A 24514-nucleotide genomic window follows, 5' to 3' on the forward strand; every position below is an offset into this window, starting at 1 on the left:
CAGTTTCACGCAATGATTGTCGTCGTGCTGGAAGCTCTAATTTCTTGGGGAACACTTTGGAGAGACTTTCTTCTTTCTAAAAAAAAAAAATAAAATAAAATAAAATAAAAATAAAAAAAAAGCTCTGGAAAAAAAAGGCATTAAGCACACTTCTCTTATTTCAACCTGCGCCGATTGAAGACGTATACTCTCAAGTCTGAGAGGGCCTAGCCTCAATACTTTTTCTCCATAGCAATAATCCGTGATCGGTACTGATACAAGTGCTCAACTTCAAATACAATTTACAGACATCCGTCACTTTACGCAAAGTTATCACTTCTATCGACATAGATGTCCTCCAGCTCTCCAAAACTCTGGAAATGCACTGGACGGTGCAAATCATCATAGTACCGGGCTGGTGTATCGATCTTGACGTCAAGTCTCCTTTTCGCAACACTCTCGAACACCGCACCAATGAAGCTATAATTCCAAATGTTATCTTCCGGCACCAAGAAATAACCCTTAATCTTGTCACTAAGTAGAAGTTGGCATTTTTCGCCAAAGGAGGTAGAGAATCCGGCGGGCTGGTCTGAAGACATATCCTTGTTTTCGACACCCCATTTATACCCTTCGGGAGTGAGAGCCCAGGCGGAGAGCGAGACCGACCCCGGTGTGAAGGAAACCGTCAAAGTAATGGTCTTTTTATCCCAAGAATCGTGGCTGTTCATGAGTTTTGCGTGAGTTGTCACATCCTGTGCTGGCATATAGCGCGGTTCATTGCCAGACACCGTGTGAATGATGCCAAGCGGCTCGAGCTTTTGCAAGTATTCGTGCTCTGGCAAAGAATGTGGCAACTGCACATCCCGCGTACTTCCCACTTGTGGTACCATGACAATAGTACGGATCTCCTTGACTTGATCGTTGTCTGGAGGGGAAGCACCATAAAGATAACCAGCCACCTGGACACGCAAATCTGCGATGGTGATAAAGCGTTTCAGGATGTTTTTCGGCATGATATATGTGAAATGGTCTTCTTCCTGAACATCTTCAGAGGAAATATAGATGTTGTTGGCCCTCGTGCGTAGATTTGAAGATGCGATTGCCCTGGTTCTCCATTCGGTCTTCGAGGCAAATGTTTGCTGTTCGTACTGCGAAGTTGTGGTGACGATTATTTCTTCTCCATCCTTGTTTTGCGTCTTCGTCATCCGAGCTGTCAGTTGAGCTTGCTCTTGCTGCTTCTCGATCTCTGCAGCCTGCTGGCGCTGCATCGAGGGAGCACTGATCTCCATACCCAGAATAATGTCGCGAACTTCGCTGCTGGTCAAGCTAGAAGTATTAACGTTGTTCTTCTTTCCATAGTCGTTCAGGATGAGATCTCGCAGCTCAGCCTCGACCTTCATCCAGCCTTGATCGTCTAGAGTGGGCCAAATGTGATGCTCTTGAGTGATGACGTCCTTCGACGGCCGTAACAACAGCTTCGTCTTGTCAATATTGACGTGCAGAGCACGCAATATGAGAATAAGACGTGAGAATGCAGTATATGACGAGATAGTCTTTAGCCATTCGTCATATAGATTGTACAAGATCATCTTGGGCTCAGTTGCTCGTAAAATCATGTCACCGAGCTTTTCCACCTTCATCGCGGCCTGAAAAGGGAGCTGCAGTTCGGATGCACGAATAGAGATGTTCGGGAAGTCCAATAGATGTACTTCGAGAGGATCGAGCAAACCTTTACGGGTAACGATGAGCTGCTTGGGCTGCTCTTCGACAGGTAAGGATCGGATTAGCGCTGCAACTTCTTCCGCCGTCTTCCACTTTGCGAGCTGACCAAGACGTTTCTGACCAGCCCATACACTAGTGTGAATAATCTTTAAGAATAATTGGCCTGTGCGAGGGTTGAATATGAAGATGGCACCATTAATTGGTTTCGTTGTCAGATTACCCTCAAACGTCTTGTGAATGGTAACACGATAGACGTTGGTGTCGTCAACAAAGAGCTGGATCTGGTTGCTGAACAGCTCGGAGTAGTTCTGAGAATTCAAGAATTCCTGGTTGGTCTCTGAAGCATACAGTTGCAGACCCTTTCGGATGCGCTCACGCAGGACATACAAAGCTGGATTCGCCTTCATAATCTTCGCCATTGCCTGTTGGATGAGTTGTTTCAGGCCTGGGAAATATTGACCATAGGCCGAATACAAGTTATAGGCAAGGTCAATGCCAATCATCAGACCAGTGGCGGATGGATAGATGCTCATGCTGTCCGTGGTGTAGTCAAGATATTTGGCTCGCACGTATCGTTCAATGTCATGAGAATCGTAATCACCGTATCTCAATTGTACATCGATCCAGAATTTGTTCGTGGTGTTCGCGGTCATGGCGTCCTTGTTGTCGTAAAGTAAGGATGGCTGCGAAACACTCCATTTATGTCTTGAAAAAAGTAAGATGTCAGCGCAAGAGCTGTTCATCTTATATGACTTTCGAGGATGGATTGTCTCTTTCTGCACAGTTTCGATGCCGAGAGCCTCCAATTCCTGATCAAAGACCTGGCACAAGTCCATAACAACGGACTCATGAATTTTCTGCCACAAGTGTGCACGGAAAATCTGAATGAGGGAAATCTTGAGTGTGGGAATCTTGCCGTGCAAAAATATACCGGTCAGATCAAGTTGGACCTGGAAACCGACATAGACATTCGCTCTGCACATTTTGTTAGCTTCATCCAAGTGCGAAATAAAAAAATTGGTAATACACACCTGTTGATTGTCGGTGACCACCAAAGAGTGAATCGGCGGTTTGGAATTTGGTTCAGACCGCTTCGTTGAGCATTGGTCAATTTCTTGAATTTCATAGACTCCTCAAAACCTAGATCAATGTTAGTAGGAATTCTTTGAGAATTACATGGAAGGACACTGTTGCAATAGATCGAAACATTGATCACATCCGTCATTTAGTCGAAAGGTCGTATACGAACCTGAAGCTTTCTCCCAGAAAAGACCTTCCCACGATGGGAATGCAGTCGCTTTGAACAGTGTGTGTTCGAGAATAGTTTCCACACCACCCAAGGCCTGAATAACGTCTGTTCTATACGCATTCAAATTCCACAGTTTACCATCATGACGTTGCGATGTCCACCTAGGGCAAAGTTAAAATGCGCCCATGTCAAAAGCTTAGAGTAGTTACTAACCAGAATGGATTGCTCTTCATTAATTGGTATACTTTGAACTCCATGCGAGTCCTGAAGCCCTTGTCAAAGCTAAGAGTACTGCGGTCTTTTTGGAAAAGAGTATTAATTCGGGGTAATCCGCGGTCCCAGCTGTCCTCAAGATCTTCAAGGGTAAGGCGTCTGTTCTGCTGCAGGGCTTCCAGTCGTTTCTGCGAGTACTCCGTCCAGACACGCTGAGAATCAACAAATTCGCTTTCCCAAGGGATGATGTAGCGGAAAATATTGGGAATTAGCGTTTCCTCATCATGACTCATTCCGGCGCGGAAATGAGTGACTCCAGTTTCTGTTTGTTTTGACCAACGCTTGTCACTGGCGGGAATAAGAATATGAGAACCTGATATCATACCCAAACCACCAAGCTCCTTTGGCGTGTAAAAAACTGCCGGTGGAAAACGCGACGGCATTTTCGAGTTCAGGCCAATCTTGACACGGGTTTGGATTTTCGTTTCGCACTTGACTATTGTGTCCAAGAGATTGACTGTTGACACGGCAGCCTCACGATAATACGTGAAAAGCGCAATAAGAGTCGTATTCCACTTGTTCGCTATTTTGGTGAACGTCGTTGAGCCTGAAGACATCAGGATTTGTCTGATGCGGTTATTGAATGCAGCGATGTGCTCTTCAGTCACTTGTAGGAAAGCGTATGCGGTGCGTTCTTTTGTTTGGTTGTCTACCAAAGACCAGACACTGTCCTTCGTAGGAAATTCATCACCTAGATTCCGAATCTTTGGCAGGATTCGAACTTCAAAGCCACACATGGAATAGAGTAGATTGGGATTGTCCCTGCTGTAGACACTTGCAAACGTATCATCCCATTCAATTGTGGTGACTGAACGTGGTAGTCTGTTCTTCAGATCCCAAAACACGGCTCGTCCAAGATTAACATCGTGCCTCATCAGGCGCATGCGCGAGTCCCTCGGCCAGCATTTCTTATTTTTGTACCCAATGACATTCTCGAAGTTAGGATCTGGTTGTTCAGTCAAAAAGCGTTGAATGAGATCACGCGATTCATCAGCCGTGAACCTAAAAAATATCCAGATGCGGTCAATGTAGCGTGTATACAGCCGAATGGGGTGTCGAGTCTCCGTAGCCTTGTCGCGGAATTGCAAGAAGTCATTCGGATTGTTTGGAGGACCAGCAAGCTCGCTCGCACGGCGCAGACCAAGAAGCAACAAATCTATAACCAAACCGTAATATTGGAATACGAATCCAGAAAATTGCAGGCCTCGAATCATGCCATAATGGTTGGTGTGGTTCATGTCCTTATAATTTAGCTGAACATTGTTCTTGGCGGATATGTAGTCAGCCAAATTGTGATCCATGATAAGACGAAGAAGACGGTTCAGTAGAGTGAGGTCGATCTTCTCATAAACTTTTGAGAGCTGTGTCTCAATCAAGACATTGCACTCGCCATTCTCGTATTCCCAGACTTTATCCAAGTTATTGATACCTTGAGCCCACTTATAAACCAGAAGTGGTGGCACTTCTGAATCGGAAGGTTTGATCCATGACGGGAATAAATGTCGAGTATCGGCCTGATACCACAAATATTGATCGAGATATGCATCAACAATTTTTTCCATGGGTTCAATGTCATAGACAGGATTGATTGTACTGTAGTTATCGTTCATGTCAATACCAACTTCCTTGAAGGCTCGCTGAGTGAGAAGATATCGCTTGATCCTGCCTAAGAAAGATTGTGGGGAGTCGTATGCTTGCTCAATAAGCGCTAATTCCTCACGTTGGCTCTGATTGAGGCGACCCTTCACGGAGTATGCCTCGCGCAGTCTCTCCAGCGCAAGGATAAGGATTTTGGTGTCATGCTTATAAGATACGCTCGGGAACGGGATGGGTTGAAACTTCCGTGATTCCAGCCAGTGAACCGTTGTGGTATAAATTGCAACGCCCTCTTCAGATGAGATATATGGCCCATCCTTCATGTAGTTGTGCTGTCGTTCTTGCTCTGCCTTCAGCCATAAACGGGTCAATCGCCCCAAATTTTTCTTTGCAACAGTCTTATCGACGGTGGCACCTCGTCGGATACGTTCACGGTTGTAGTGTGCAACCGAAATCCACCAATCCGCTTTGCTTTTCACGTAACGTAGTATGATGTTCTCGATCGGAGCAGGCAGGCCAGGCACCTTCCACGGAATGTTGCTCTTCCAGCAGCGCCATGCCTCAGACAAGTGTTGGAGGACAACATTGACCTTGCTTTGCTTTATACCTTCAGGCATCATGTCCATGAGATCGGCCATAACAGAGGCGCGTAGCTCAAGGTCGAAGTGAGACTCAACACGCTGTTTAGTCACGGTCTTCGCGACGCCCTTGCTGTGACGACCCTCAAATTGACGAGAAAGTAAATTGCCGAGCCATCGTTCCAATAGTGGAATAATACCACGAAGGAAAAAAAGCCATACTCTCCAAGCTGGAGCCCAGAAGCCACAGCCTGGACCCTTGCCTACTGGCCCGGCGTTGAATCTGTAATAAATCAAATGCTTCAAGTCTTTGCAGGACCGAATTTGATGCATGAGTTTATACTTGTAGCGATACATGCCAGTTAGCTGGCCAACGTGGTTGAAGGCGTATAAGATGCCATCCGCGAGTTGGAAAGCATCAATATTGCCCAATCGATACTGGACTTGAGCATCGACAATGAGCTTCGTCAAGCGCAGAATCTCGCGGATGAGATGGAAAGCATTGCCGAAACGGGATCGCTTTCGCTCTTTTGTTGTCAAAGTTTTGACAGGCTTCAAATTGAAGTTGTAATCCAGATGCAGATATGTCAGGTTTTTCCTGTGAATCAACAAATTGAGCATATTGAAACCCTGTCGGCAGACTTGGAGACCCGCTTCGACCCAGTCGATTGTTGTCTGTTGGAAGAACTTAGTGTTCTTCAAGGAACGCAAAAGATCGGTCTTGGCGAGTGCCTTTTGTGGCCTTTTGTGCAGCTCATTGAGCACATATGTCTTAAGCAGCTTCTGATACGAAACCCTCACTTTAACAGGCTGATCGCGTGGTACATGTTCAAGATACCACTGCTTAACCAGTGGCACGTCTTGTGCTCTGATCATCCGCCCCGATCGTTTGTCAAAGGGGTGGGGTGCCCACCATAGAGCAATTGCGGATGACGTGTCCTCAGTATAAAGCGGTTTGTCGGACAAAAATGGCTCGATACCATCTAGTTCGAAATCATCGTCTTCATTGTTACCGAATCCAAAGATCTCATCTTCGTGGCTCACTGAAATGTTCTTCGGAGCGACAGACCGGAGAGCTATTGGATTGATAACAGGATCAAAGTAAAAAGCGGGGAGATTTGGATCATCCGTTCTCACATAGACGATTTGGGGATAGGAGTACCATGAGACTCGTACGCTTCTCGGCAATGAATTGTACAGGAATGGAAAGGAAACTCGATACTCGGTTCGAATGGGTTGCCGGAAGATGATGCGATCAATAGCGTTGAATTCGCCGAAATCCTCTTCGTTCGGGTCTATGTCCTTGTACAATGGCTCAAACCGTGGGCCACCAGGAATTGCAACGTTCAACGCTTTGGCAGTGAAAAAGCTCTCACGGTCGAACATGTAGAAGTAATTTTTGTCAACGACATCGCTTAGGAGTTGATGGCTGAGTCGATAAAGTGTTGCCATCTGTGGAAGAGTGAGATTCCACGTCTTGTAGCTGGGGCCGTTGACGTGTGGAGTGTCTATCAACGGGCGATGCTCGTAGAACCATTCGTACACAGGACCATCTTCGTCTTCATCGAGCTCCATCTGTATCGGCTCACCTGGTTCAACGCCTTCGATGTTCTCCGAGTATGAAAGAGGTGGTTCTTCATCATCGAAAGGCGGAAATCGCATGCGCTTGAAGTGTCGTCTGTCACTTTTCTCTCGTCTCATGCAGACCCACATTGTTGCCCACTGCGCGTAGAAAATTGGTTCGATGACTCGAGGGATTTCGTTGACAAGGGTAAGACAGCCGTTGATATGATAAAGAACCTTCACCTGCCGCTCCGATTCCCAGGGCATGGGCATATTTTCAAGCAGTTTAAGCACAGCGTGCGGCATGAATTTGAGCGCACCCAGGTAACTTCGTTTGTCACTGTTGAATTTCTTTTGTGAAACGTCGCCGATGTCTCTGACAATCTTTCGCAAATGCTCTGGCGGCATGTCTGCCTTCTGTGTTTCCACAAATCCCCCCTTCCTCTTTTCCCCAAATCGCTGCCTCTGCATTCTCAGCCATTCGTTCTTCTTTGCTGCAAATTTTGCAACATGTGCATTTGCCACTGGTTGATCGAAGCCTGGAGGAGGGGGTGGAGGAGGCGGTATGTGTGCACCAGGTGGGGGCGGTGGTATATTTGCGCCAGGCGGCGGCGGAGGAGGTGGTCGCGATGTCATGTTGAAAACGAGAGCGCAAGCGCTTCGCCCAAGTCTTGATTACAGCCGATTTCTCACCAAGTAATGCTCTATCGCCAAACTCTTGACAAAGTCGCTGAGAAGAGTTTGGAACAGTCCACTAAGGTGAGACTGAGGTGCGCGCAAAACACGCGACCTCGTAACGTAACTTTTAATCCACCAGGCGCGACTCGACGTTGGATGAGAATTTCCAAGGGATCCAAGGCAGTCGCGGCTTGATTTGTTAGCAAATATTTGACAGGCCCTGATATATGGTGACTCTGGAACAGGCTCACCCTTTCCAGCGATGCGAGATTGCTGGAGGTTGTGATGTCTTTCTTTCAATCAAGTTGTGGCGCCGTTGGAAAAAGTCCTGGATGCATGCAGATTTGCAGCCTTATGGCGTTCAGATTTTAACGCCTTGCGGCCTGACAATTAAAGTGGGCCCACTTCGCACACGAACTCTCGAATTTGCTCACGACTCGGAAAAAGTGCACTTTCGCGACAACATCATTTGATACGCACAACCGCCAAAATGCCAGACAACCGAGTCAAATACGTACGTTCAATACTCCCCTACAAGCTCATCTCCCTATTTGTGGTTTGCGTTCAAGTATTGAGCTACCTGCTCTACGTGCAAGACGGAAAGACCAGCAAAGAAAGTCCTAGAGGATATGCTGACATGGAGACGACAGCGAAGGCGCATGCCTTACAACACCCGTTCGAACAAAACCCGCACCATCAAGACCCCTGGTGGTGAACTACGCACTCTTCACATCAAGAAGCGAGGAACAGCCCCAAAATGTACGATCAATCGACGAAACGCATTGGGCCATCATCCAAGCTTTAGACTGACATTGAGTAACAGGTGGTGACTGTGGAATTAAGCTTCCAGGTGTACGTGATTAAGCGTTGCGTTGTCTATATTTGTCGGGCGTCAATACGGTTATTGCGCTTGGCCTCTCTCATCCGTGCCGATTTTGAGCCAGAGAGGTCTCCACAAGAACAGCAATGCTCTGACCACTACGGCGACCCGTTGCATGCCGAATGAGCTACCAATACTGACGGTCATTAGATCCCTGCTCTCCGCCCCCGTAAATATGCCACTATCTCCAAGCCAAAGAAGACTGTCTCTCGCGCTTATGGAGGTAAGTTCCCATAGGATGAGACTATCCAACCACGGGCGTCAACTAACCTATATCAGGCTCGAGATGCGCCAACTGCGTCAAGGACCGTGTCGTTCGTGCTTTCCTGATTGAGGAGCAGAAGATCGTCAAGAAGGTGCTCAAGGAGAGCCAGCAGAAGAAGCGATGAATAGGTTGATGACGAATGACGGTGTGACATGATGGTAGTCCTAAGGGCCGCGCGTTGTCTCTGTGTGTCATGGAATACAAAATGGCAAAGGTCAAGAAGCTAAAGCATCATGAACCTACGGGTTCGTCGGCGTGATCTTACGGGTATTGAGCTTCGAGTACATTACATAGCAGCTTCAATGGAATACTAGCTGCAAAACGAATTTTTCCACGTTCCCTATGCATCGCTATTGTGTCATAGTCCTGTTCTCCTATGGTAAACCGTAATTGTTGATGTCTTCAGCCTACTGCAGTTTGATAGTGAACTGAACCATTTTAAGTGAACGATTCTTAAGTTTTTGCTTCACAGCAGAATGTATTCAAGAGCAGCGTTTAACGTCCTATAACTTATCTTTCTGTCATGCTACTGATTCAGGGTCAAATATTTGCTAGGTGATTTCCAAATCGTTAGCAACCACATAGGGAGAATTTTGCTGGCCTGCTATTGGACGAACATTATTCTATAAACTTTGCATCGGTTGCATCAGAATACATGCCAATAACGACCGTCAAGACTTTCCAGTGAATACGTGCAATTCTAGAAGAGTAAAGAGCAGGGTTTCTGAAAGCATATCGGATGCAGTCGTACGTTCTGCCAAATACGAATGTCGTTTTGCGGCTCCAAAATGGACAGTACAAGGTCGCGCCGGTCACTGCAGACACGTGAGACTTCATCCAACTGTGGTGATGGTCTTTGAAAATACGCTGACAACACTTGAATAGTACAATATCGATACCTAAATATGGTTCATTCTCGGCAAACCTGCTTATTGGTCGACCATACTACGTCACATATGAACTTGTAGAGAAGCAAGACGAAGGCGACTCGAAGAAGAAGATAACTCTGCTCCGCGCAGTTCCTGCCGCAGAATTACATGCAGAGACTCTATCCAATGATACCTTTACCCCTGCAGAATCACGAGATGAGAAGGCAACTGGATCATTAGCAAATGAGTCTTTTGATCTCGTGACGGACGAGGGCGAAGTCCTAATTCGCAACAATAGACTAACTATTGACGATCCATCTCGCCAAGCACTCAGCCATGAAGAAATTGAGGCTCTCAAGAAAGCCAGCGCAGGGTCTGGTAAGGAGATCATCGCTAAAATCATGGCGGCACATTCGGCATTAGGGGAGAAAACGGAATTTTCGCTGGCCAAGTACACGCTTCGAAAAAGCAAGAAGTACATGAAACGGTTTACAGTATTACCTACTGATGTGAATGTCTTGACGAAGATTTGGATTGAGAAGGACCCGTCTCGCATCATGGAGCTGAGAGAGGAGACTTTAGGACTAATGATGAGCTGGGGGAATGTGCATTACCACGCCGAAGATCATGATGAAGGGGGAAGTGATGTTGATCTCGGGAAGGGAAGGTACTTGGTTATCGATGACACGTGTGGGCTTGTGGTTGCGGCAATGGCGGAGAAAATGGGCATCCTGCATGCTTCCCCGGAGAACGAAGAACAGGAAGCCAATATAGCGACGAAATGTGGACTTGCAGATGAAGACGCGGAAATGAATGATACTCTATCATCGGCAAAACGTCGGCTGGATTCTAATTCACTGTCGCAAGGAAACGATAGCACACACCGAATGGATGAAGACGATGCTACAAGGACAAATCCGTCGCCTGGACCATGGCCTACGAAGCGGGCTGTCCAATCTTCCGCCAAATCAAACTCTATCACCGTCGTACACGCTAATACGCAACCCAATATGTCGCTTCTTGAAACTTTCGGCTACGATCCTGACAAACCAGATCCAAAGCACCCTCTGTTTACCCACCTTCGAACCCTTAGCTGGCTCCAACTTCTGGAGCCATCGCTCGACCCACTCTATCAAGAACCACCGGTTCCTGAACCAGCAGATGCGGAAGAGGCAAATCTACCTCTTAATAAACGATTATCTGCTTTGAAGAGTGGAAAGCGCAGCGCATATTGGAAGAAACGCAGACGCTGGGAGCGTGTGAAGAATATAGTAGACTCCACGCGTGCCGGCGAATTCGACGCTCTTATAGTAGCCACAACAATGGATCCCATTGGGATCTTGAAGCACCTCGTCCCACTCGTTAGGGGTGGTGGAAACGTCGTGGTCTACCATCCTTCTGTTGAGCCATTGACCCAAATCATGGATCTCTACTCCCGTGACCGACGTGCCGGTTATGTGAAGATGCTGCAGCAGGCCGACGATCAAGGCCGAGCGCCTGCAGTAGACGAAGAAGATTTTCCAGTCGATCCGACGCTGTTGCTCAATCCTATGTTACAGACAGCGCGGGCAAGAGAATGGCAAATCCTGCCGATGCGGACTCATCCAGTTATGACAAGTAGAGGTGGAAGTGAAGGCTACATTTTCTCGGCCACGAGAGTAGTACCTATCAAAGGTCAAAGAGTAGAGGCCAAAGGAAAGTTCAGCAAGAAGAGAAAGACAGAGGCATCTATGGTGACATGTTAACTAGAACGTAGCTTCGCCACGCTTGGGTTATTGAGCAAAAGCTTGAGCTAAATCTCAAGCAATAATCATAGTAACAGTCGATGTGCCTTGTGCATGCGCCTGGCAATTATGTAGCATGGTATTGGTTTCTAGCTCTTTAAATTTGGCCAGCTATTGTATCTCATGCAGGAATAACATTATTCTTCCTACATAGGGCACACTTCCTCCCACCCAGGAATCAGATTGCCTTGTTATGGATTTCCTCTATCTGCCCGTCACAAACTTTTGCCCATGAACTTCCTCTTTGTAAAGCTCAGCCACCATTTGCTTGGCTTATCCGTGCCATCAGCATAGACTCTGCTCAACAGCCTGGCCCCAAGCTCCTGCCTCATCTGCATGATGTACTGCCTTAGTGTCTCAGCCTCATGCCTATCCTTTGGGCCCTCAAACAGCTGATTCAGAGGAAAGCCGGCGTCGCCTGGTATAGCAAAGTTTGTGTCCAGAGCAACGTTCATTATTGCTTTTTCGGCTTCCCGACGACTCATATCTAAGTACTAACGTGTTAGTTCTCTCGTGTCATTGGAAAAGACCGGTAGAGGCAAAGACATACTGCTCTTAACCTTCCCCAATATCTCCTGCACAAAGAGGATACCGTATATGAGTACTCTGTCTGCAGGTCCCTTGATCTCAAAGTTGCGAAAGAATGTGTTTGCGCGGAATAAGCTGAGCACCTCATCCAGTGGGTCGTAAGACTCATGTGAGGCATCGATGTCAAGATCTGATGTGCCAGCTGGAAGGGGTGGCAGTTGTAGCGCCGGTCCCCGTGTACGCGTCCGTAGCGGGAGGAGAGCAAAGTTGCCTATAAGGTGTTGATTCGGCTCATCGAGGAAGACGCTGTGGTAGGCCTGCTTTGGTTGTCAGTTGGCCGCCTGTTGGATGTTGAGCAATTTAGAACATACGGGCATTGTGACTTATGCGCCACCAAGCAGCGAGCGTAATTAAGTATGGGCTGTGAAGGTGTGCTTATGCACTTGACGGGCAGAGCAGAGTCCTCGGCGGCTTATAACCGTACTTGTGCCTTGTGTGCCCAGCTGGAGCTCGAGTGGCTTTGTGAGTGCGTAATGTGGGGTGAGTTCGGAATAGAGCGCCTCTTAAAACGACTTCACACGTAATTGGATCACGAGCGGACGTGTTGAGCGCGTCAGGAATCTCATTTGCGCTACATCTTCATCCCACTGCCCTTTCGCCTTTGCTCAGCCTACGCTAGAACTGTAACCACCGTGCTAAGCATATTTTATTTCCTCTTGGCGCGTCGTTGGTGACTTTGCCGACGCGGCTTTTGCCAATATGTCCGACTACGAAGACGAAATGGAGGTCGACGCGCCTGTTGAGAAGTCTGCACTGTTTAGCTCGGACAACATAGGCGCCAAAGGCAAACGAAGTGCAGCGAATTTGCCGGTTGAAGCTGAAGACACATTGCCATGGTAAATAACAATCATGCTTCTGCCCTCCTAGAAACTCACTTAAGTACAGGGTGGAGAAGTATAGACCCAACACTCTCGATGACGTGGAAGGACACAAAGATATTCTCGCCACTATCAACAAGTTCGTGGAAGCTAATGTTTGTTTTCTGCGCTCGATTGTATGATGAGAATGCTAAATTATGCGTAACTAAGCGATTACCACATTTGCTGCTGTACGGTCCGCCTGGAACCGGAAAGACATCGACCATCCTCGCGCTCGCCCGCCACATATATGGCGCCAAGAATATGCGCCAAATGGTACTTGAGCTTAACGCCTCCGATGACCGCGGAATCGACGTTGTACGCGAGCAGATCAAGACCTTCTCCTCTACCAAACAGATTTTCAGCACTGCGCCCACATCTCAAGCCACGAATTCACTAGCGACGTTTAAACTCATTGTGCTTGACGAAGCGGATGCCATGACGAGCACCGCGCAAATGGCTTTGCGGCGAATCATGGAGAAGTATACGGCCAACACGAGGTTTTGTATCATTGCGAACTACACCCATAAGTTAAGCCCGGCGCTACTCAGTCGATGTACGCGTTTTCGGTTTAGTCCCTTGAAAGAGCAGGATATCAGGAGACTTGTGGATCATGTCATTGAAGCCGAGGACGTAAAAATTGAAGAGGAGGCAATAAAGGCACTCGTCAAACTCAGTAAAGGTGATATGCGACGAGCTTTGAACGTTCTGCAGGCCTGCCATGCGAGCAGCACGCCTTTGCAGCCTCCGGGCGCACTAAAGATAGATGCAAAGACGGTCAAAAGGGATACTATTACAGAAGCAACCATCTACGATTGCATCGCCGCTCCCCACCCAGCTGACATAAGAATAATACGCGACACCCTTCTTACTACTAGTGATGTAACAAGCTGCCTCCAAACAATCAACGAGCTCAAAAACAACAAAGGCCTTGCCTTGGCGGATATCCTTTCCAACCTTGCTGATCAACTAAATGAATTGGACGTGCCTGCTCAGACGCGGATCACTTGGCTCGAAGGGCTCAGCGAGATTGAGTATAGGCTAAGTGGAGGAGGTAGTGAGACTGTTCAGACTGGCGGAATGGTGGGCGTCATAAGAAATGGCGCTGAGCTGATGTTACACCAGAGCAGGAAGTAAGCACTAACCTGGGTTCAGGGAGGCCTCCTGAGTTACCCGCCTACAACTCAAATTTCATCAACGAGGGAATTCGAGAGAACCCGGGCGCTTCTGATACGCCAATGCCCATAAAGTGATCTTCATACAGAAGGGATACCAAAAGCAGGCCATCTGTTGCGGCAGTCATTGGCCTTGAGTATCACATCCGAGTCATGGACAGCAGCGTGTGTACTTGATCAGAAAAGCATTGTTGTTTCGCACCTAATGGGGGGGTGCTCCGTTCGACCGCCCCAAAATCTACGAGGGATCTTGTCGGACTAGTACAATGCATCTGATACCCAATTTGGATAGTCTTTACGCTCAGATAGATCCGCATTGTCTCATCCTTCGTAACACCGACAAGCACAACTGCCCATCAAAAAAGATATAGAACAATGATACCACAATTTCAACAAAATCAGTAGTATTTCACCTAGTATCATACAATCGTCGGATGTTTTTTGTCTCTCGGAAGCGCTGACTCGCCTCGTAGCCGAGAAAGCGTGCGGGGATGCAAGATGCAAGGCATGCTACCGAAGATCAGGGATCTGAGCTACGTTGACTACCACCTAATACCTCAGTTGAGGGGATCATGGCGTTATTCCGGGTTGTGCTGGTACCTGGATATCTTTGTCGCCTCAAAATTCAGCGGATAGCCGTTTCTTCCGAACTTTACCTTCGTATTTAAGTACTTCGTTCCCTCTGGGTCTCCTGTTCCTTCTATCCTTCATTGCATTTGTCTCTGTTCGCGGTTTGATACCCAGATTTCCTCCTTTCTTCCTCAAATCCTTCGATTTCGTGCGCAAGGATGCCGCTACGACGCGATATGGGCGCTCACGTTGGTGGCGAAAATGCCACATACGTGCAGAACAGCGCTTTGAGTAGCCCGGTTGAAGAGTTAGATGCTCTGGTTGTAGGCGCAGGGTTTTCAGGCTGCAAGCTCCTCCATGATCTGAGAAAGAAAGGCTTCAAAGTCAAGGTTGTGGAAGCTGGTTCGGACTTGGGTGGTATCTGGTCGGTGCGAATATTCTCTGTTAAGCTTGACGCTGACAGTTCTATATAGGCACTGGAACAAGTACCCTGGAGCGCGAGTAGACAGCCAGTATCCTGTCTATGCGCTGGACATACCGGAGGTATACGAAACATGGTCATGGAGCGAGCAGTATCCGGTATGGTTGATCTCTGCGGTCATTTTAACTCTATTCCTTATGCTGTTCGTCTGTGGTAGTGTATTTAACTCCTAACTCTAGGGTGTCGACGAGCTGCAACGTTACTTTGCTCATGTAGAAGCCAAGCTCGATCTCAAGAAGGACATGTATTTGAATACTCGTGTTACTGCGGCGTCCTTTAACGCCTCGACGGACAAATGGCTTATCGAAGGTGAAACCACGTCCGGCACAAAAACCTCGTACATTGCTCGCTTTTTCATACCCTGCATTGGGTTTGCTGCAAAGCGACATATTCCAGACTGGCCGTCAATCGAGTCTTTCAAAGGAGAAATCTACCACTCTTCCTTCTGGCCGGACCATGTTGATGTCAGGGGGAAGAGGGTGGCAGTCATCGGTCAGGGCGCGACAGGTGTCCAGATTGCACAGCAGTGCGCACATGATGTTGGTCCTGATGGTGAATTATTTGTCTTCGTCAGGACACCAAATATTGCATTAGCAATGCAACAGGCGAAGATTACACCGGAGCAGAACGAAGCTAATCGTGCGGGTCTTCCTGAGACGCTCAAAATGAGGTTGACTACTCTAGGAGGTTTCCATTGGAATGGTGTGGACCAGCCTATCTCAGATTTTTCAATGGAAGAGAGGGAAAGAATGATGGAGGAAATGTGGCAGCTGGGGGGATTTAGAATTTTGACAACGTTCAATGATATTCTTTTGAATGAGGATAGTAATCGACAAGTATATGACTTCTGGGCGAAGAAGGTTAGGGCAAGGATTCATGATGACCGCGTAAAAGATATTTTGGCTCCACTAGGTATAAGTCTTTCTTTTTCTTTCCAATTTTCGGTTTGTGCTGACTTCGAGTATAGAGCCGCCACACCCGTTCGGAGCGAAGCGACCAAGTTTGGAACAAGACTACTATGATTCATTCAACAAGCCGAATGTGCACTGTATTTCAATCAAAGATAACCCTATTATTGATGTTACAGAAGATGGCATCGTCCTCGCAGATGGCTCCAAGTACGAAATGGACATTATTGCTTTGGCCACCGGCTTTGACTCTGTGAACGGGGGAATGAAGGACATCAAAATCTCCGGCATTGAAGGAGAGACGATTCAGAAACATTGGGAAGATGGAACGTACACATACCTGGGGATGACGTGCCATAACATCCCAAACTTTTTCTTTACATATGGTGCGCAGGCGCCCACTGCCTTTTCTAACGGACCAAGTTGTCTTGAGCCACAGTGCGAATGGATTGAGAGAGTGATGGAGTCTCAGCGAAAGGATGGTTGGACCAGAATTAACGCGACGAGGCAGAAGGAGCTGGAGTGGAAGGAGATGTGCGAACAATTCTCGGCCATGACACTGCGACACAACGTGAAGTCATGGTATATGGTTAGTAGAACCTCGAAGGTTCGACAAAAATGTCCGCTGACAAGCTGTTGCAGGGCACAAATATTCCCGGCAAGAAGAAGGAGGCGTTGAATTACAGCGGAGGGCTGCCGCTGTACATTGCAACTATTACTGATGTCGCAAACAAAGGCTGGGAAGGTTTTGTCTTGAGCGCGGGAACTGCGGCGGCTACAGAGAAGGATATCACAACTACTCTAAAGGGCGCTACGGAGCATATTGACACTGTTGTGAATGGTGTGCCTGCGTGATTGCTTTGCGAGTTTAAATGTACTTCTTTCTCCTATCCACGATGATGAAGAAGAAGAAAGTGGAGACAGTTCACACTTATGCTCTCTCCTCCTCTACGTAGAAATTGAGTGTATCGAGCTACAGGGTGCCTCTGCCTTGCTTACATTGCCATGTCTTTCTTAGTATTTCATGTAGTAGTGACGAAGTACACGCGGGATTAGAGCCTGACACAGCACCAAGTCGACTACTGCTCTGATTCAGGCGACATACCAAAAGCCAACGCGATCGTTTCTGCGGGGTGTCAACGTGAAATGCGATACAATCACAGCCTTGACGGTGCAGGGAAGAATAGACTTCTCATCACACCTGCATTCACGAGGAAGTGAGCTGACGGTGACACCCTCACCTTTTCCTAGAAATGAATTTTTGAAAAGAAGGGTCGGACGGATTATTTTGTTTAGCGTGCATGTTGTGGTTCAAGCATAAATTCATCCCCAGGACGATCTTAGAAGGGCGTTCGGGGTGGGAGGATGAGAAAGGCCAGGATAACATCCATTATATTCTCTCAAGTACGCTCTTGCACGTCCGCCAAAGAAAAATTTAAAAGATGGTGGCGGTCTATCGTAGCATATACTCGTACAAAATGACCTTTGTCTCCACTCTACTCTGTACTAGAGAACACTTTATACTTATGATGCCTTGGTTTCTGATCAAACGTGCTTACAAGTACAAGCCCTCCGGCTCACCCTCGCTCTTCGTCTTGAGCACCCTTTCCCTCGCCGTCCTGAAGTCAGCCATCTGCACTCTCATTCTCCGCTCTCGCAGCGCCATCAACCCTGCCTCAGAGCATATAGCCTTGATGTCCGCTCCGGAAAGGTCATCCTTTTGATTGATGAATTCATCGAGATCGACGTCGTCGCCGAGTGACATCTTTGAGGTGTGAAGATTAAAGATCTTCTTCTTTGTAGCTTCTGTTCAGGTTGTTTCCATTAGTTCTCTGATCAGAGTTGACTGATTGAAGACAGGGTAATAGGGAGACTTACGGTCAGGATTCTCAAAGAGAATCTTGCGATCGATACGCCCGGGGCGGATGAGTGCTGGGTCGAGCGTATCGATCTTGTTCGTGGCCATGATAACCTTGACATCGCCCCTGTCATCAAAACCATCGAGCTGGTTGAGCAATTCTAGCATGGTTCGCTGGATCTCGCGCTCGCCGCCAGATGTGGACTCATATCGCTTGGTGCCGATGGCATCAATCTCATCGATGAACACAATAGAGGGCGCGTGCTCAGCGGCGACCTGGAACAACTGGCGCACCAGCCTAGGACCATCACCAAGGTACTTCTGAATCAGCTCCGAGCCGACTATGCGCAAGAAAGTGGCGGATGTGGAGTTTGCCACAGCCTTCGCGAGCAAAGTTTTACCCGTGCCTGGAGCGCCATATAAGATGACGCCCTTTGGCGGTTTAATGCCCATCTCTTCATACAGTTCTGGATGGAGCAGCGGCAGCTCTACTGCCTCACGCACTTCCTGGATTTGTGATTCAAGACCGCCAATGTCTGCGTATGACTCTGTGGGCGCTTTGTCAAGCTTCATGACTGAGACCGACGGATCGGTGTCGTCTGTGAGTACGCCGACTACGGAGACGGATTTGTGGTGGAGGAGGATGCTTGCACCAGGTTCGAGAAGGTCCTTGTCGACAAAAGACATGATGGACACATAGTACTCCGGACCTGTGGCGCTCGATACAATAGCGTGATCGTCATCAATCAGCTCCTCCAGGTTGCCTACGCCCATGGGGCTCCCTCTCATGTCATCGACTCGCGAACGCTCGTCTGCGTTTCTGTCTAACGCATCCAAGTCACCGCCTGCCGAGGAGACTGGTGCTGAGTTCGCCGCCTTAGCCTTTCTGATGCGTTCTTGGTTCTCGACGTACTCCTCCTCGAGCAGCAGGTGGTCGTGTATGCGCTGCATGCGAAGATATCGTAGCTTGCATCGTGCTGACGGAAAGACGGCGGGAAGTTTGGCGGCGGCGTTGGGGCCGGCAGCCTTCTTCTTGCGGCGGCCGATGCGGGTCGTGGGCTGCGGAGGTGGTTCATACTTTGGCTTGTCTTTCTGTTTGGTTCGGAGACTATCAGCATTGGGGATCCATGACGCTATGTGTTCTTGCGTCGAGGCACGTACCTTGGAATCTTTCTTGTCCTTGCCGTCGCCGGCTCCGCCCTGGCCTGGCAAGTTCGACTGGTTTGCACCCTGTGCCGTCATCAGCATGTGTATGCGCATATGCGGCGTGATTAAAAAGCAACCTACCATGGTGCCGTGCTCTTGCTTCAAGCCTGAATGCTCGCGGATGCAGCGTATGATATCAAGACGACGGAGCGACGGAGGACGCCTTAAGGTAGGGAGACGATCGTAGAAAGAGGGAATAGGCAGCGATGAGAAGGCGATGGGGGACGTTGGGTGGAGATATGGTGGTGATGAAGCAGATCACGCTGTTCAGCAATCAACTCCAGGTTGGCAAGGCGGAACGTAGACGCGCACAGAAGCTGCAGCTGGCTGTAAGCGGACTTAGCGCGGAAGCCTGGCGTGGCAGCCGCTGTGTGTGGATGTGATTGGGCGTCACACGCTAACAAAGCCGCCTGGCGAGTCCCCAGAGACGCTCTAGAGACAGGCGGGCATAGCCTGGCGTAGGGGGCCCACGTGCCTGAGGGGTGTCTGGGTCAGAGCAGGCCGGAGCCAGCGGGCAACCCACTGAACTGAACGTTTCTGCACAGTAATTTAAGTCACACCACAGTAAATCTAGTCATACATGTATGTATGCATGTAGATCCCAAACAGTTCACCTCCCAGAGGCCTGACATACTACTCTGTAATAGCTGCAGCACTTCCCACTGCTCAACTGACACGTCAAAACCTGTTGTTGAGCTTCTTCTACTGCATCTCTCTCATCTCAAGTCTTAATCTTATTTACTGTTCTGTTCGCCCTCGCCACAGCATTCTTGAATCACGCTACCGTTCCTGATCGCCCGCCGTTCTCGCTGCTCAGTCACTCCGCACATCCACCATCCAAGCTTCTCACCCGTTTCTCTACCGCCCTACGCACATTTGAGATCCTGGCCTTTATAACAACTTGGGGTATCTGTGAAACCGTACCTCCCCAGTTCAAGTATGTGAACTACTTGCTTCTCTCCACTCCTTCTCAGCTAGTGGCCGTGGAGAGTGGCCCGGATCACCGCAGTCCGCGCGAGCCATCGAATCCGTTGTCACTACTCTCGCCGGCAATCAACTCTCCCTCATGCTGCCTCAAAATCGTTTTGCGTATTATCATGGCCTGACGTACTGACTGACGTACATTCTGCAGGCATAAGCGACAAATCACCTTTTTCTCGAGCCAGGCAGCATCTGCACCTCCCAGCCTGTTAAACCTGTCGAACATCCGTCCTGCGGCGTTCAGCCTTCTCCTGCACCCACACCAAAAGAGGCCATTGTAGAGCCTCAACTCTTTCCCACATACTTCTAGGCGCACCACACCTCACACGTTCACAAGCATGGCCTCAAATCGAGCTCGGCGGATCGCCAAAGAGGTCGCCGACATCGAGAAGGACCCCCACTCTCGGATCTCTGTGCAGCCCGTCAATGAAGGTGACCTCACACATCTCAAAGGCACCTTCATCGGGCCGCCAGACACCCCCTATGATGGCGGCAAGTACATAATCGACATAAAGATTCCCTCTGATTACCCCTTCCGGCCGCCCATAATGAAGTTCGACACCAAGATCTGGCACCCAAACGTTTCTTCTGTCACAGGTGCTATCTGTCTCGATACGCTAGGCACAGCATGGTCGCCCGTGCTGACCATCAAGAGCGCACTGATCAGCCTGCAGAGCCTGTTGAGCACGCCTGAGCCAAAGGACCCGCAGGATGCCGAGGTCGCAGGCATGCTTCTCAAGAATCCAGAGCAGTTTCGGTACACTGCACGGGAATGGGCGGTGAAGTACGCGGGCGCGCCGAAGAAAGAAATCGGCGAAGGAAGCGGAGGTGCTACTCCGGAGACCATCAGGATGAAAGCTGTGCAGTCGAGGCAAAACCAGGAGCGGAACAAGCTGGCTCAGTATGTGCAATTTCCTTCATTTTGTTTCCTCCTTTCTATCATATCAGCGTTTCTCACCCAGAACTTGTGAGATGAATTTCAGTGAACACTGTGACTAATCATACGGAATCATTAGGTACCGAGGCTACAACAAAGCTTTGGTAGACCGATTTTGCGACATGGGTTTCGATGTCCCAGATGTCGTCGCTGCGTTCGAGGATGTGGGCATCGATCGGAACGGTGGCGAGGACTACGAGCTTGAAGAGGCGTACATGGGTGACATTACAGCGCGACTGTTCAATGAGCCTTGACTTGCAGGTACCTCATGAACCAGTAGAAACCAGCGGGTATAGAGCGCGGTTATGCCATAATACACGTACATCATGAAAAAGCGTTGGAGTTTGGGTGCTCGGGTGAGGAAAGAATCATTTTCCCACTGATCATTTCCGCTGCCGAAGATTCTTCACGACCACAGCGAAGCAGCATGATGACGATGATGACGGACATGGGAGGCGGCATCTGGCTTATCTACATTGGGAGGTCCGGCGTGCATGGTGTTTGTAATCCCCATTCGCTTTTTTGTACGTATGAGATAATCTCTTTTTATTTTTTTTAATCATGGGGATGTCCACCTTGAACCGCAATGCATAGCCGATTTTGCGACTATTGATCTGATACTTGCTCCGCATCCTCATTGCCTCCATCCTGGACTCTTATCACCCCCTTATCTCTTTCTTCCTCCGTATGCCTTCTTCGGATTTAGATTCTGTGCAGCTCTCTTGCTTTGCGTCTGTGGTTGGCCTAGGCATGATTTGTTCTAGGCTTGCATATGTTATCAACCCAATCACTGAGGTGGTTTTAAGCACAATGGTCGTCCGAGTCATTCAGCACACGTCCGGCATTTTCAATGGCTGGACGAGCAGGAATCATGTGTCGTACGCGGCGGAAGCGATTCGAAAGATTTGCGGCTGTAGCGGTCACCGACGTCTTAGGTTACTATAGATGATGGCACCAAAGCTAAATACTGAGCCTGTCGCTGTTCGGGTTTCGACTTCAGTATCCTCTGTGACTTGGCCACCGCTATCGTGCAAGCCCTATGGATTGGATCGTCTAAGTTAATAGCTTCCGTTGCACCGACTCCCACTGTTGTGGTCTCATATTAGCAAGCGCCACATTTATCCCGACACATTCCTTCCTTCATCTAGAAGGCTGTTATTCCCACGGATGGACATTGCTTGTCTGCAATTTTGATGTTCTTGCGTGATTCACGCCTGTGCTCTTCAGCCGGATGGTGTCCATGGTGGCCTTCGCAAGTCATCCATTGCTGTCTGCTATATTGATCAATTCCACTGGAGGAAAGTAGCCCTGGAGAATGACATGGAGAGAACAGAGAGGGACCGGTAGTCCGTCAGAAGTCAAGATCGCAAGACGTGGATAGGTTGATTTGAGACAACGCGATAATATTTGAAGCAGAAGTCGATTTGCTAATAGTCTGGCTGTAGGAAAAGGCGACGCTGTTAATAAATTGGCATGTAAGAGGCAGACTGATGGCATCGTAACGCGGTTTAGAAAGATCAAGGCGCCTGAAAATTATATCACTCTACCAGACGGAGAAGTCAAAGGCACGGTTCTCAGTCGTTCACATATGCCTTTGCCAGAGCCGATGGTAGGCCTGAAGCAAATGAAAAGTATAGCTGAATGATTTCAGGGTACAGATCATCAAGCATTTGGAGACAGGATGCGACAGCAGATCAGAACAAGAGTGCTGAGCTGCAGATGCACAGCAAACCCCTTGTCCACTGGAGATGTGACTATTACGCGTCCGTGGTACCGAGGACTAGAGTAGCTGACTCACAACACCAAGGTCGAGGGTCGATCCTTCATGTGAGAAGGAGTGGAAGCCATACCGATTGTGCAACACATTCGATGGCTACAAGCAGACGTGATCTGACAGCACAGAGGCAGAGTCGAATCCGTTGCTGATATGGCTGCAAGCGGGAAGCAACTTTGGGCAACCAAAGACCATATCAAGCACAAATTTCCATGAAAATTCTCTTGTGAAGCCTTGATAGTGCTTCAAGATTTCTTATCTAGGTGCGCTTAGATGTGCAAGATTATAGATCATATGCCTATGATCCCAATGCAATTCAGCATTAAGAAGACAGCGTCTTCCGAATGACCACTTTTAATTCATTGGCGTGCATCATGCACCAGGAGTTGATATGCCATCCTTGAGGTGCAGTGATTCGAGAAAACAGCCCAAACGCCTAACCAATACGCCTGCAATGTGTATTCACTAGGTGAACGGAAGGAGCTTCAAAACAAAGCCACACCTGCTGCCACCGCCAAAAACCCTAATCTCGCCCTGTTCGCCTTCGCGTCGCTTGATTGTGCATCCTGAGTGAAGTTGAGGGGAAACCCTGGATAGCCTGAGCACTGAAGGTTGAAAAACGTCGCGTATGTTTCTTGATCCGAAGGGTTTGTACATTTCTTGGGCAGCTCTTTCTTAATGTTATCGATGACCTTCGTGTTTTTGCATAGACAGCTCGCGTCTGTGATCGAGCAACCGGACGACGATATTGCGCTGATGATTGTGTTGACGCCGCTGAATTACTAGGTCAGCATGGGATCCTGCGCGTCAGTTTCCAGTTAACTCACCATTCTGGTGGTGACGCGACTTGCGCTCCTACTAGACTGACGATACAGGTCAACGCAACAAAGAGGAAGCGCATTGTGTGATTACAATTCCTTGGAGTCGTTGAAAAAGCAGGCTTGACAAGGGCGCGAGACAACAGATTCAGAGAGCTTCAGTTTCTACACAGTCCTTATAGCAAAGTATGTCTTGAACGGCGCTTGACATGTAGTGAAAGAAGACGAGGAGGCTAGACAGATGTTGATTCCTCTCGCACTCTACGACAAATCGGTTGCTCGACCGTGACAAATGATCTGCATACTGCCGACATAACGATCTGGGCATGGAAGCCAGACAGGCTCGTTCACAAGCCAGGACAAAGAGAGTTACCGAGCACATGAGCTGCACGGCGCTCTTGTCTTGTCATTGCCTACCGGCCAGCTTCGAACGCTGATTGGATTGAGAGGGCCGCATTGCAACGATGTGTTTTGACGGACGGCTGTGGTTCATCTATTTCGGGCTGAACCTGGTATACGATCATTACCATCCCCACAGCACGGATGCCTGTGAAAAAAACCCGCCCCCGAGTCTCGTGGCAGGATTGAGCGGAATGTACAGAGACACACGCAGAAGTGTGCCTTAAGAATCTCGCAGCCAGCTTTCGAGATGGCTCAGCCAACTTTGTCGTAGTTCAACTGAGGCTTTCGCGGAACGACGTGGTTCTGTCACGGTCTGGTACAAGGTGTCGATGAGCAGCCGAGGCAGACGTGCGACTCAGATGTTCAACCCCCTTGCGTGCATCTTGGGAGAGACATGTCGATGGGCATTGCCACGCCTCCTGGTACGGTTCATAACATATCAAACAGCTGCAAGATGCATGAACGCTAGGAATGGAGAAATGGAATATCTGCTTCTATAGTAGATCAGATGAAGTTCCTATTC

General features: G+C 48.6%; 9 protein-coding genes across 10 annotated transcripts; 5 read left to right on the forward strand and 4 right to left on the reverse strand.

The window, feature by feature from the left end:
* Positions 1-138: 138 nt before the first annotated feature.
* PV09_00446 lies at positions 139-7923 on the reverse strand. Of its 2 annotated transcripts, XM_016353186.1 has the most exons (5): positions 7890-7909; positions 3164-7828; positions 2951-3111; positions 2733-2841; positions 139-2676 (listed from the first exon to the last, which is right to left on the reverse strand). In XM_016353186.1, exons 2-5 carry the CDS (start codon positions 7594-7596, stop codon positions 300-302), a joined length of 7080 nt encoding a protein of 2359 aa, XP_016219443.1. In that variant the 5' UTR covers positions 7597-7828; positions 7890-7909; the 3' UTR covers positions 139-299. The 2 variants fall into 2 exon arrangements, with proteins under 2 accessions (XP_016219443.1, XP_016219442.1); XM_016353185.1 differs by having other exon boundaries at positions 3164-7923.
* A 142-nt stretch (positions 7924-8065) lies between these two features.
* Positions 8066-9231, forward strand: PV09_00447 (60S ribosomal protein L34-B). The gene is made up of 5 exons (XM_016353187.1): positions 8066-8152; positions 8289-8397; positions 8462-8490; positions 8669-8741; positions 8798-9231. Exons 1-5 carry the CDS (start codon positions 8129-8131, stop codon positions 8905-8907), a joined length of 345 nt encoding a protein of 114 aa, XP_016219444.1. The 5' UTR covers positions 8066-8128; the 3' UTR covers positions 8908-9231.
* Positions 9232-9414: 183 nt separating this feature from the next.
* Positions 9415-11572, forward strand: PV09_00448 (uncharacterized protein). Its single transcript, XM_016353188.1, has 2 exons — positions 9415-9608; positions 9669-11572. Exons 1-2 carry the CDS (start codon positions 9523-9525, stop codon positions 11395-11397), a joined length of 1815 nt encoding a protein of 604 aa, XP_016219445.1. The 5' UTR covers positions 9415-9522; the 3' UTR covers positions 11398-11572.
* PV09_00449 (uncharacterized protein) lies at positions 11355-12455 on the reverse strand. Its single transcript, XM_016353189.1, has 3 exons — positions 12336-12455; positions 11987-12281; positions 11355-11923 (listed from the first exon to the last, which is right to left on the reverse strand). The coding sequence occupies exons 1-3, from the start codon at positions 12339-12341 to the stop codon at positions 11652-11654; spliced, it is 573 nt and encodes a 190-aa protein (XP_016219446.1). The 5' UTR covers positions 12342-12455; the 3' UTR covers positions 11355-11651.
* Positions 12456-12580: 125 nt separating this feature from the next.
* On the forward strand, positions 12581-14455 carry PV09_00450 (uncharacterized protein). Its single transcript, XM_016353190.1, has 3 exons — positions 12581-12860; positions 12910-12997; positions 13053-14455. The coding sequence occupies exons 1-3, from the start codon at positions 12724-12726 to the stop codon at positions 14016-14018; spliced, it is 1191 nt and encodes a 396-aa protein (XP_016219447.1). The 5' UTR covers positions 12581-12723; the 3' UTR covers positions 14019-14455.
* Positions 14456-14656: 201 nt separating this feature from the next.
* PV09_00451 (uncharacterized protein) lies at positions 14657-16985 on the forward strand. The gene is made up of 5 exons (XM_016353191.1): positions 14657-15050; positions 15100-15205; positions 15287-16019; positions 16075-16604; positions 16658-16985. The coding sequence occupies exons 1-5, from the start codon at positions 14845-14847 to the stop codon at positions 16868-16870; spliced, it is 1788 nt and encodes a 595-aa protein (XP_016219448.1). The 5' UTR covers positions 14657-14844; the 3' UTR covers positions 16871-16985.
* A 339-nt stretch (positions 16986-17324) lies between these two features.
* Positions 17325-19374, reverse strand: PV09_00452 (uncharacterized protein). The gene is made up of 4 exons (XM_016353192.1): positions 19161-19374; positions 19035-19103; positions 17894-18965; positions 17325-17821 (listed from the first exon to the last, which is right to left on the reverse strand). Exons 1-4 carry the CDS (start codon positions 19161-19163, stop codon positions 17571-17573), a joined length of 1395 nt encoding a protein of 464 aa, XP_016219449.1. The 5' UTR covers positions 19164-19374; the 3' UTR covers positions 17325-17570.
* A 338-nt stretch (positions 19375-19712) lies between these two features.
* Positions 19713-21613, forward strand: PV09_00453 (uncharacterized protein). Its single transcript, XM_016353193.1, has 3 exons — positions 19713-20016; positions 20212-20961; positions 21077-21613. Exons 2-3 carry the CDS (start codon positions 20399-20401, stop codon positions 21249-21251), a joined length of 738 nt encoding a protein of 245 aa, XP_016219450.1. The 5' UTR covers positions 19713-20016; positions 20212-20398; the 3' UTR covers positions 21252-21613.
* Positions 21614-22987: 1374 nt separating this feature from the next.
* Positions 22988-24075, reverse strand: PV09_00454 (uncharacterized protein). Its single transcript, XM_016353194.1, has 2 exons — positions 23599-24075; positions 22988-23545 (listed from the first exon to the last, which is right to left on the reverse strand). Exons 1-2 carry the CDS (start codon positions 23670-23672, stop codon positions 23257-23259), a joined length of 363 nt encoding a protein of 120 aa, XP_016219451.1. The 5' UTR covers positions 23673-24075; the 3' UTR covers positions 22988-23256.
* Positions 24076-24514: the final 439 nt, after the last annotated feature.

The sequence above is a fragment of the Verruconis gallopava genome (genome assembly GCF_000836295.1).
Source record: "Verruconis gallopava strain CBS 43764 unplaced genomic scaffold supercont1.1, whole genome shotgun sequence".
Classification (NCBI taxonomy): Eukaryota; Fungi; Ascomycota; class Dothideomycetes; order Venturiales; family Sympoventuriaceae; genus Verruconis; species Verruconis gallopava.